General features: G+C 36.7%; 1 protein-coding gene across 1 annotated transcript; it reads left to right on the top strand.

The window, feature by feature from the left end:
- The first annotated feature begins 11,793 nt into the window (after nt 1-11,793).
- On the top strand, nt 11,794-12,558 carry LOC113312305. The gene has a single exon (XM_026561068.1). The coding sequence runs from the start codon at nt 11,794-11,796 to the stop codon at nt 12,556-12,558; it is 765 nt and encodes a 254-aa protein (XP_026416853.1).
- Nucleotides 12,559-13,235: the final 677 nt, after the last annotated feature.

Raw genomic sequence — 13,235 nt, 5'->3', positions numbered from 1 at the left:
TGTGTATATTTTAGAGGATCATATCGAGCTAAGTTTAATTTTTGGTTGTCTTAGAACCATTAAATTATGACTGTAGATGGTTTGCATCACCAAGTCTGTGGATTGCAAGAATACATAATGGCATTGTTTTGTAAAGTGAGTTGGGGTTCAGAATTGTCGCACCTGCCTTAATATCTATCTCACGTTGTAAACATTGAATATGCTGGCATGTATTCCTCGACTCTCTGACACTGCGTTTGAATTTCAGTTCCTCAACCATCATAACTTCAGACTTTAACAATGATTATAAACATACCTTGTGCTGAAATAGAATCAACTTCAGCATTAACATACTCTGCAATCATATCATTAGCATCAGTTGCAGCCCAAACACCATGTTCTACAGCTTTGATTAAACCAGTAGCATCATATCATAAAAAAGATTACTACCTTAGAGATAGAATTTACGAGAGATACCTATTCTCACCACTACTACTATAATACTACTAGACTTTTACTTCCTTTTACTTCCTCTTGCTTAATTGATAGAATTAAGTCAGAATTTCTTTTTATGCAAGTGGCTAGAAGAGAGTCTTTGTCATGCTTGCCATTTGTCTTTGTGACTTTTCCATCATGAGTTAGAGAGACTAGCTTATGCTCATGGGATACCTCATAAAGTACTAAAATTTAATTCGCATTAACCTTAGGTAAACATAAGTACACGATTAGGGCTTAAATTTAGCTTAAGTTTATCTTGGATAAGTTTACACTAATCTTTATTTGTTTGCTAAACAATTTAAAAAAAGAAACTCTTGATTGTCTACTACCTCTAGGTCTGGTACCCTGTAAGCAGAGATTGTTGGTACCAAACACAACAGTATAGGGAAGAAATGTTGAGAATGTGCTAAATGAAATTTGCACTTTATCAGGAGGAGAGTTCCAGCCAACAATATCTATCACTTGAGACTGCTTCGTCTGACTACCCCCACCTGAACCTGAGCTCTCTATCTGTGTCTCCGTCCTCTCACTAACTACTCTGGTTTGGGTTCATATATTAATTCATTATTCTCCTTTATTGTCAACTCCTCTGCTGTCCTTGATGCTGAAATTATCACAGAACTTAGATAGGAACCATAGATAGTTGCTACCCCATGTTGGATTTGGTTGCTTTTAGGAGTGGAAGAATGTACTGTCATAGTGCAGCAAACATATCTCCTGAAGCAAAATGAATGGTTTTAAATATCTCTACAGCTGTCGCAGGAGCTGATAAGCTTGATTTAGGTTGTCCTTCCCTTTAGAAGGCTAGATTGAAACCATATCTAGAAAGAGCAATAACTTATAAGTGTGGGCACCTCCCTAAGATAGTTTGCCAAGTTAGTCAAGAAGTATGGATGCAACTTTGCGGTACAATCAGTACCCTCTAATGACTGGCTAGAGGTCCGATTGACCAATAAAACTAAGGGCTCTTGATGGTAGTTCTTCAACTTCTCGTCTGACTTTGATCCAGTCTGGACAGTCTGGTGGTAGTTAATTTTCTCTGAACCTTGTTTTCCACCTCAATCTCAGCCTTTTTGGTGCATGCAATCTCACTTTCTTCTCATTCCCATCCCGGGGTGAAGCTTCCAATTCAGTTTAGCAGACTAGGCATCCACATTTTTTTCTTCAGGTATGTTTTAAATTTGGCCCAGGTATCTGGAAAGGGATCTCTATGGCATGAAAAAATCTGATTGACATTCATTATTTGCTGGTTTTCCTTAGCAGTAATTAGGAGGTGAGCATCTGCTAGACTTCTCTATGAAACAGGGTAATGTTCTAACTTCAGCACGAGGGCATGCTTGACTAAAGAGTTGTACTAACAGACAACATAGGGTAAACTTTAACATACTTGGAATTTGGAACTGTGCTCTTATATGTTATTTTCTGATCTTTATTACTTAGTTTGATGGTTGTAATCATATTAATGTAATACAACTCCGAAACTGAGGGATTTCTGGAAGAAGTTCTATTGGTAAGTGGTTACCAACTGGTCAACATGAACATCACAGTTAGAACTAGAAGTACTGAAGTAGTTCTGTTGGTACGTGGTAACCAACTGGTCAGCATGGATTCCTATGTTAGGTCATCGTGAAAGCTTGTCATTGCACTTTACCACCGCTTAAAAAATGGGAATGTCTCTCCAAACGTCTTCACTCGTATTTTTGTTCCTCCAAAGCATTAATCCAGGAATTTCTTTACTTCCAACTACATGATCCTCTTGATATTCACCTGCATCATAACCAGTGCACGTGTTGAGGGATTTAGTTGGGCAAATTCACAAGCATGTTACCGTCTGTGCTTTCTGCGCCGAGGAATAGGTAACATGTTCTGCAGTAGGTCCATGGTCAACCATATGCGTTTCTGTATTTTATTTATGTATCCGTGACTGTAACATTTTTTTATTGCTGCTGCCTCTCTGCAAGTTAACTTCACACTCAGTACTTGAAATTGAAAGTTGGATGTTTGGAATTTTTTTCTCGTTCCCTGCACATTAAGGTAAATTAATCTCCACCCAGGTAGAGTAAAGTTCTAGGATACTTATCATTTAGCTGCGTAATTTATAATCCGCTCCTTCATGTGTTTCGTGACTCTTCTCAGTTTTGACACAATGATTCGTTGCGCCTACACAATCTTGATTCTTCATGTATCTTGATTTATGATAATGGTTTTGGCCTTTTGTCTTTACATATAAAATTCTCTCTTATGAAAGATTATAGATTATCTTCTTGTTGTGGCCTGCCTTTGCACCGACATTACAAAACTGATTACCGTTGATATCCATTTAACGTCTATCAGACTGATTACCGTTGATTACCGTTGATGTATTCTCTTTGACATCAAACATCGTCTTGCTATCTTAGTAATAACTCATGATAGTAGTAATATAACTCATCAAGTAGAGGTACTGCACACCAGCTACATTATTATTTGCAGGTACAGTAAGGCCTGTTACTCCACATGCATCTATGAGGTGGGTAGAGGTGGAATGAGACTAATGCCATTCTCTTATGAGGATTGGTGTATGGTATTTGTTTATTCTTTTTATGATTATCTGACCTGGTTTATGACCAATGATGCCTTGTTCTTCGAAAAACTTAGGAAAATGACTTGGAACTCAACAAAATACTTTTTTGGAAAAATAAGAAAATATTACTGTTCTTTTTATAAGAGTGATAACCAAAATCATTACAGAGGAATGGAGCATGAAATAGGATTTGTCTTTGTTGTACATTTCCTACCGAAGTAATGTCTGAAAGGGGTCCTTCATTTTGATCAATAATATTTTTCTCATATATAAGATGAATGAATGGGTTCGTTTGAGTCTCTAGATTTTGTTTCTACTTGCCCAGGAATGTTTAAAGACGAGTATCCTATGAGACTGGAAAATTCTTCAGTCTTATGGTAAATTTTTTAGTTTGGACCATGGAAAATGCTTCAGTCTTATGGTAAGTTTGGACCCATATAAGAAACCAAAAGGAAAATGGGCTCCTCTGTCCAAATGGAAAGGAATGTTCAACGTTCAATGCCCCATTATACTAAAAGTTACTGGATGACGATATCGGTGACCTGAGTTTAAAACTCACCACAAAATTCAAAATTCTTTACCGATAAAAAAAAAAGTTATCGAGTTTTTGTTGAGCCAAAATCCGAGGCATCTCTTTATCATTTTACTAAGACTACATTTCAAGCCTACTTAATTATAATATAAGAGTCCACATATAAAGTTCACCTTGTACTTTGTCCATTATCTATATGTTGGGCTTTAAACCGTATTACCGTTTGTTAAGGTGCAAACTACTCTCAAACCCATTTTATGAGCTTTTTTCACTCCGAAAACCTACTTTTCAAAAAATCATTGGGAGATTATTATTTTATGGAAATTGAGGTTCACTATCATGAATTAAGCCGCAATGAGAGTTTAAATACAATCATAGAAGATCCAATAAGCAAAAAGTCATTAACATATATTAAAACCACCATAATTTGATCACTAACTTATAAGATCAATCAACTAAAAAATCGAAAAATTGTAGATCTGCAAGAGCAACACTTAACTCTTCATATTAGGCCATTGGTGTCTGCTTAAGACCATAAGTGGATTTGTGCAAAAGACAGTCTTGATCAAGTTTAAAAGCATCTTGAAATCCTAAGGGTTGAGCCATATAGACCGCCTTCTTCAAATCATCACGAAGAAACGCATTGCTGACATCGAGTTGATTAATACACCAAATAAACTATACTATCGTTGCCAAAATAACCCTTATAATGTAACTACATGATTAAATGTTTCCTCAAAATCTTGCAAACCCTTTGCCACCAACCTCGCCTTTTTATCTCTCTAAACTGCGTCATGTGCTTGATCCTAAATATCCATTTGCATCAACGATATTTTGATCTGCAGATGCGCAAACCAAAGTTCATGTCCCTGCATTTATCAAGGTGGTATACCCTGCAACCATATCATCTCTCCAATTTGCATCTTTATTAGCACTATTAAAGCAAATATACATAGTTATACCAATATTAGCAGCATGTAAAGGGTGTCTAGTTGCAAAATATATTTTACCCCTAGAAACACCCATTTTACCTCTAGTATTCATGCAACGATCATGAACAATAGGCTTATAAGGAACAACATTGGTTAGACTTGCAGTGGGGACAAGATCAGGAAGAGTATGAAGATCTGCATGTGGAATAGTAGGAGTAAAAATAATGGAAAAAGACTATCAGAAGTATCAAAACCGCCTGAAACTAATGGATAATGAGAAAGATATTTGTACGAAAAAGAAGTTTAATTGAAGACAATATGTCTAGATATGTATATCCTAGCAGATTTAGGATCAAGACACCTATATCCAAGAAAAATACAATGATTACTATTAAAGGTAATTTTATTAGCAGAATATGGTGGTAGCCAAGGAAAAAATACACAACCAAGTACTTTAAGAAGTTTATAATGTAGTTTTTTACGAAAGAGAAGCTCAAAGCCTCAAACAGAGATATAAAGTTAATAGATCTGGTTGGAAGTTTGTTAGTAAAAAAATTAACAGTTAGTAATGCATCAAACCAGATTGCAACAAAAGACTCCAAGTGGCACCTAAAAGATGCTTGGGATTGATCACAACAATACCATTTTGTTCAAGTGTGTGAGGACAAGAAAACTCATGGGTAGTACCTTTTGACTCATTAAAAGATTTGAACAAGTTATTAATAAGCTTCCACCATTATAAGTCAAGGAGATTATTTTTTTTTACATTGGATATGAAAGGTGTTGCAACATGCTTGACTTCAACTTTATTATTACGGAAAAATCCAATATTACTACAGAGACATGACAAAGACCCCAAAATCCATATATATCAACTCTAGAGGTTGTTTTGCGAAGGTGCAGGGCACTTGAAAATGAATATTTTGACCTCTTCAAAGTTTACATATAGTACATATCATTGGTTTATTTGATACATTAGATAACTTTAACTTATGACAACGCCTTTGTAATGTTTGAATGTATGGGTTTCAAAATCTCATGTGCAAAAGATCAGTTTCAGACAGTATATATGAAAAAGCAAGAGTCCGAGTACTGAATCTGATGAGCATAAACCATTTTAATAAGGCCCTTACAAAAAAAATTTCTTAGATGTCATATCTTCAAAAAACAACAACTATAGAGTCTAATGTTATTGAGAAGTTATTATCAGGTGTGAATTTATTAACGTATACAGAATGATGAGAAGATTTATGAGCAAGTAGTCTTTAAAATGAAATGAATGATCATTGACAGTCATGCTAAAGTTTCCCAAATGAGTAATGTCCATATCTTCATCATTAGTAGTCAAAAATAACCTCAAAACCTTCATACAGATCAGAATTATGTAAAGTAGATGCATCTGATATAACATGATTATTTGCTCCACTACTATTATACCATGGCTCACCATCAAATATGTCAGCATCTGCAAGCATGGTACTCAAATTTGATGGAGGAGTTCCACCTTGATATGCAAAATTCAATCTCTTATTGCAAGTGACAATAGTATGACTCTGACAGATAGGTAGATGAATAATCCATGTTAAAAGTAATACTCCCTCTGTCCCACTGTTACATGACCTACTTAGTTTAAAATTTTGTCCCACTATTAGTTGACCTATTTCATTAAACAAGGGGATATTTCTAAAATTATCCTTTTGATTGATTATCGGTAGTATAGAAAATATGTATAATTTGATATCCATGTTTATATTCGTTACACAGGTGTTTTAAAATGCTTTTCAATGATACAAAGTTTACGAAAATCCATGGTATAATTTGAGAGATAAATTAATTCTAAATTTTGCAAATTATTATCCATAAGGGTATAATTGTAAAAAAAATCTCCATTTCATTCCTTGCCTTAAGAATTGTGCAAACTTGAACTAGGTCATCTAATAGTGGGACGGAGGGAGTATAAAAAGTAGCAGGATCTTGTAAATATACCTCCACATCTAATCATATAACCTCTTCTAGATGCAGGAGAATTAGTAGCTGCGAATCTAGTAGCAGATTGCTTAAATTTTGTATTAGTAAATGCTTTGGCGTCATTATCAACTTTTGTAGTAGATACAACAATTTGTTCACTAAACAAAAGATTATGCAATTTTTGGAAGGAAACTGGTGGAATTCTAATACGAGTTGAAGTAACAAAAGGTGTATAATATGCAAATACACCTGAGAGAATACTCACAACCAATTCATTATTGGAGACACGACAAAGCAAATCGAAATTTTTTTTCACTTCAATAGGAAAAGAAGCAACAGATCTAGTAATTTTAAGACCGTGAAACATGGTATATAATTTAATATGTAATATAATTCTGAGAAGATATTGCTTCGATTGTTTTACACAATCCATTATAAGTGTTAGCACCAACAAGATAACAAATTACTGAGTTAGATATGGTGGATTGGATCCATAGGATTAATATATAATCTTAAACTTTTCAAGAATTTTAAAGCGCGATAACAATATCATAACTAATCGTATATTTCTCAAAACACGGAAATGATCCATCAACATTTTTTTTTTTGCTAAATAAATTGATTTTATTAACTCATTGAAACCAAAAATTACAAAAACTCCAAAGAAGCAGAAAAGCAAAAACAACAAAAAAACAAAACAGAAAATGAATCAGAAAAAAACAACTTACAGATCCATTTAGTCTATAAGATTTAACAGGACCTATAGTAAACATATACAAGTGACTCAATTATTATTATGAAATTTGGTCTAGTCATGTATTTATGACTAAAACCTCTCTCTAATCCTACACCTCTCTTAGCCAAAGCATCTGCTGTAAAATTTATTTCCCTCACACTATGGACAAATTGAACATTTAGCAACAGACTTTTTATTATATCTCATCTCACCTGAACAAACCATGGTAATTTATCAGATATATAAGCCTTCATTGTAGCATATAAATCTGAGCTAATAAGAATGTTTTAGTCACCTGTTCAGCACTGCCCATTCTGCATCTCCTATAACAGCCATGATCTCAGCTATGAAATTAGTAGCAATTCCCAATCCTTTTGATTCAACATGTACGTACAAAATATCCATTAGTACTTATGCACATAAAACCAAGACCTTCCAAACCGGATTGTCCCTGGAAGCACCATCACAACAAATCAAAGTTTGGTTTAATGCAGGAAGATGAAATCTTACCTCTACTATCCTATGTGTCTTTATTGGTGTTCTATCCAGATTAAGATCACTGAGTACCTGGAAATCATAGCTACAATCCCACATTAAACCTTTGATTCCCCAGAACCAGAGCTCGTAACGATCTTATCTCCAGAGATGCGGCTAAAGTTTTACACCGGCTGCCTGCAGGCCTGGGCGCAACTTACCCGAAGGCAAGAGTAATTCCTTAACACATCCCATGTCTTGTTCTCTTTCGGTACAGAGGGTGCAGTGGGTATCACTTCAGTGGGATTACGCGTTCGCGACCATTAAGGTGATGTATCCACATATTCCGTGTCCCGACTGCAGGGCTACTTGGGGGTCTCCCCCATTCATAATCCCGCGAGCTGCAGAGCTACTGGGGGGGTCTCCCCCATTCACACTTATGCTATGGTTGTTTACATGTTCGCGATTTAGACAATCCTACTAATAAAAGTGACAAAAGTCAAAGGTAATAGGGTCAACTCATGTACCTCGTGTAAATACCTCCTTCACGTGAATCACTGCTTTCCACGCATTTATGTCGAGCGCCAACTCTCTCTCCAAGCCTCGGTCAGTCAGGTCTCGTTTAATGAATTCATCCCATGTGAGTTTCGGTCGTCCCGGACGTTTCATTCTACCTTCCGGCCGTGTGATGCGTCCTAATCGAACTGGTGCGTCCGGTGGTCTTCGTTGGAGATGCCCGAACCAGCGTAACCGATGTTGTGACAGTATATCTTTCACTGGTGCTACCCCAAGTTTCCCACGGACACAATCATTTCTGATTTTATCGCGCCTTGTGTGTCCACATGCCAACCTTAGCATCATCATTTCCGTCACATGGAGCGCCATGAGGTGCGTGCTTCTATTTTCCAAGCATTCCGCTCCGTACAACATCGCGGGTCTGATTGCTGTTCTATAGAATTTTCCTTTCAGTTTAACTGGCACCTTACGATCGCAGAGGACTCCAGTCGCCAGTCTCCATTTAGCCCAACCTGACTGGGATCTGTGTCTAATGTCCTCCTTTATGTCCCCATCACTCTGGATCATAGATCCCAGATATCGAAAGGATTCTTTCCTTGGTACAATATGGTCGTCAACTAACAGTTCTCCATCATCCAACCCGGTTTCGTCAAAGTCACACTTCAGATACTCAGTCTTTGTTCTACTGAGTCTAAAGGCCTTCGATTCCAGAGTCTGGTGCCTCAACTCAATCTTAACTTCTATCTCTTCCTTGGACTCCCCAATAAGTGCCACATCGTCCGCAAAGAGCATACACCAGGGGATCTCCCCATGTATATCCTTCGTGACTTGGTCGTGTACTAGCACAAACAGATATGGGATCAATGCTGACCCTTGGTGTAGTCCGATTTTGATAGGGAAGTCATTCGAGATACCGTCACACGTCCTGACCCTGTGACCGCTCCCTCATACATATCCTTAATAAGGGATATATATTTTGGTGGTATCCTCTTTTACTCGAGTGCCCACCACAGTACCTCCCGTGGGACTTTGTCATAGGCCTTCTCAAGGTCTATGAAGACCATATGCAGGTTGCGCACTTGTTCTCGGTAGCGCTCCATCATCTGTCTAACCAGGAAAATCGCTTCAGTGGTGGATCTCCCTGGCATAAACCCAAACTGATTCTTCGTAACACTCGATTTCCCTCGTAACCGACGGTCGATAACACGTTCCCGGAGTTTCATTGTGTGTCTCATAAGTTTTATGCCCCTGTAGTTAGTACAACTCTGGATGTCCCCTTTATTTTTAAAGATCGGCACGATGACGCTTCTTCGCCACTCATTTGGCATATTGTTTGAACGACAGATGATGTTGAAGAGCTTGGTCAGCCAACTAATCCCTTCATCTCCCAGGGACTTCCACACCTCAATCGGGATGGTATTAGGTCCCAGTACCTTCCCTCGCTTTGTACCTTTCAGGGCCTCTTTTACTTCACATTCGAGGATGGTGGGAAAGTCCTCCTCTCGCAAGTCCACAGGTTCCAAGGAGCCCTCCAGATTGACTGGTGGGTTGTCGGCATCAGCATTGAAAATGTTTTCAACATTAAACCTTTCATTATCACTGCACAATCTTTTATAAAATTTCTTTATTTTATTTTGAATCTCTCCGTATCCACTTTCTCCTCTTCAAAAACTACTATATTGCGTAAGAACCAAAGTTCCATCATAGTAATTGAAGCAGCCAAAATCCACACCTCTTTAACTGCACTGCTTTTATGCTTAGAAAATTTCATCACATCATCATAAGATTCAAGATTACAAAATAAGAAGATCCCACCAAGCCATTTCCATATCAATTGACTAAAATTGCAATACCACAGAATGTGTTCAATATTTTAAGAATCATTTCCACATAATAACATTTAGAGGCTAAACTGAAACCTTTTCCTTGCATTTTCTCATAAGTAGTACATATTCCCCTAACCATCTTCCATACATTACTAGTTGTTGTAGGGTGGCGGACAAGATGCCGTACCTTTTTTGCCCATTTAACCTTATTATAGTGATTTTTGATTAGTTCTACTGCAGAGCTCATTGTAAACTCACCAGACATTGTGCCAGACCAAATCATTTTATCTTCACATCTTGATATAACTGGTAACTCTTCCACCATGAAGTAGTTCAGCATCCTTTGAGGAACTAGCCACTCACCATCCACTATTAAATCAGAAACCATCATATCTTTAATTTGAAATATATACTTATCATCGGGAAACAAATCACATAAAATACTTCACCTATACATCCCTCCAAACATAAAACTTCTCACCTATTCAGACTTCCACCTTGTATGTTGTTTTACTTCATCCATTATCCATTTTAAACCAGGCCACACTGAAGATTTCCTGTAACCAGTTATCCATTGTCCATTAATTGTATTGAATTTTGCTCTCATATACATAGCCCATTCAGCCTCAGAATTCTGTATTTCTATAACAGTTTTATCAATAAATATTTATTTATTACTTTTAGTCTCATTATTCCCAAACCACCTTCGTCCATTGGAGAGTATGCTTTATCCTATTTCAATGTAAAACATTTTGTATCCGATGAATCTCCGGACCAGATAAAGTTTCTGATCATTCTTTCATAAATTTTCATCACCCTCACTGGCCATTTGTATATTGACATATTATAAATAAGGATACAACATAATATAGATTTTATTAAAGTGATTTTATCCTTAAATGCAAGCAACTTCCCTACCCAACTGGCTATTCTTTTATGTAACATTTTAACAAATCCTCACACTGTACTTGGAATAGTCGACTAGTCACTGGGTATCCAGTTATCAAACCATAGAAGATGTTTGCGAACGATGAAAACTCTCTTTCTTTGATTTTCACGAGATTTATTAAAAAGTTTTCGTATCCTTATCATGTGTTTATTAGATTGCATTATCTCTGTTTGAACATCTTAGACCCTCTTATAGTTTTTGGTTTTTATCAACTTATCTTATATCTCTGATTATTTCTTTGTTATTTTTATTGTGAGGAAAATCTTTTGATGTGCAGTACTCATTCGATTATTCAATAGGGATCCAGTGGTGGTCTTCAGGGAACAGTGGTGTTAGGGTTTTTCAAAGTAACCTCGTTTGAGTCAGTAGTGTTATTCTTTATATCCAGTATGGAATCGACTATCTCTTCTAAGATCCGTGCCATTATCTCAAATTGTGTAACAGCCAAATCAGTGGCGTTTGCTACCTTTCTTCCAACTAATCATCATTATAAAATTCAGAAATCATCAAAACCTTAGAGATCTAGTGTGGTGCAAGTAACAATCTTTCATCTTATGAGGGTAATTACGAAAATTCACCGAAAGAAAAAGCGCTGAAAATATACTCAAAATTTTTTGTATTCCGGTTACCAACTATAGAGCCAAGATTTCCTGCGGATATCACTTTCTGCATTGTTACACTTAGCCTAAATAGGATAATATTTTTGGTATAGTGAGCTACAATCCGAGAAACCCTAATCGAATGTACATGTTTATAAAGAAAATGAATTTTAGGGTTTATAACCAATATGTATCAAATCTCAAATCTCCAGTTGTCATCCATGGCAGCCATTACTAGAAGGATGAAGGAAACTAACATAAGTCATTCAGTAAACCTAAGCAGCAGTCTAATATCGGCTAAGGAAGTTGATGAAGCAGCAAATAAGTGGAAAAACTGTCTCATCGGAAAAATCATTTCAAAGGATGATGCAGACTTTGATGGAGTTCAAAAAGATGTGAATATTATTTGGAGGAAGTATCGTAGGGTGGAGATACACACAATGAGCCGTAACATGTATGTCTTCAAGTTCAAAAATGAAGATGAGGTGGAAGATGTACTAAAAAAAGTTCTGTGGATTATGGATTTTAATATGGTCGTTTTGCAAAAATATGATGCTTCTATTCAACTAAAGGATTATTCCCTCACACATCAAGTTTTCTCAGTGTTAATGAGTGGGTTAGCGTTGGAACACTTGGACAGAGGCATAATTGACAAGATGTGCTCGGATATTGGGAGAAGAATTGATGAAGACTCCAAGCCGGGATTCTCAATTAGAGGAAGAATGGTGAACGCAAGAATTGAAGTGGACTTGAGAAAACCTCTCAAGCGTGGTGTTTGGCTTCTAACTGCAACAAAACAAAGAGTATGGGTAAAATATCACTTCGAAAAGCAACCAAAAAAAATCTGCACCCACTGCTTTGTCCTTGACCATAATGAGGAGGAGTGTGAAGAAATAACATGGAATCTGTTCATTTATCGCATGACAGAAAAGCAGTTTGCAGATTTCTATGCTAAAAATGAGCATAAAATCCATGAGATGATGTAATGTGTTGAGAACTCGGATACTGCTGATGGGCTAAAAAATCAGATTAATGGGCTGATGGATTCGGAGGAGGAAAGACCCGACCCGAGGAAAAATAAAAGTCTAAGAGACGACGAGATCGAGGATAACTACATTCTCATTGAACAAAATTCCCAAATCAAAGTCAGAACCCTAGCTGCACCAATCATGAAATCGATCATACCCAAATTGAAGGTAGAGTCTGTTATACTGAGACTGGAGCCACTAATGCAAGAGATTATGATTTCACTATGGAGGATGTAGATAACGGAGGATTGACTGGAAAACCCCATCAGCCCCACCTATTGAATCTCAGATGAGAACTGCAAATCAGGTTTGCAACTTCTTTAAATTTTTCATCTATTTTTCTCATTCTCCCATTCATAATACTAGGGTTGTTGTTCATCAGTTTTCGGTTATTTCTCTTCAATTTTCAAAAATGAAAATACTCTCATGGAATGTTCAGGGGTTTGGTACCAAAAATACTAGAAACCATCTTAAGGATCTAATTAGAGCTAATGACCCAGACATCATCTTCTTGTGTGAGACTAAATCCCATAGGAAAAAGATGCAGAGATTGGTAGCTAGATACAATTACCCCAACATATTATTCTATGACCCAATAGGTTATTATGGTGGATTATGCCTTCTCTGGAAGGATG

This window comes from Papaver somniferum, chromosome 9 (genome assembly GCF_003573695.1).
Source record: "Papaver somniferum cultivar HN1 chromosome 9, ASM357369v1, whole genome shotgun sequence".
In the NCBI taxonomy this organism is placed as follows: domain Eukaryota; kingdom Viridiplantae; phylum Streptophyta; class Magnoliopsida; order Ranunculales; family Papaveraceae; genus Papaver; species Papaver somniferum.
The sequence above is the reverse complement of the archived record's forward strand: the minus strand, read 5'-3'. Positions and strand labels throughout refer to the sequence as shown.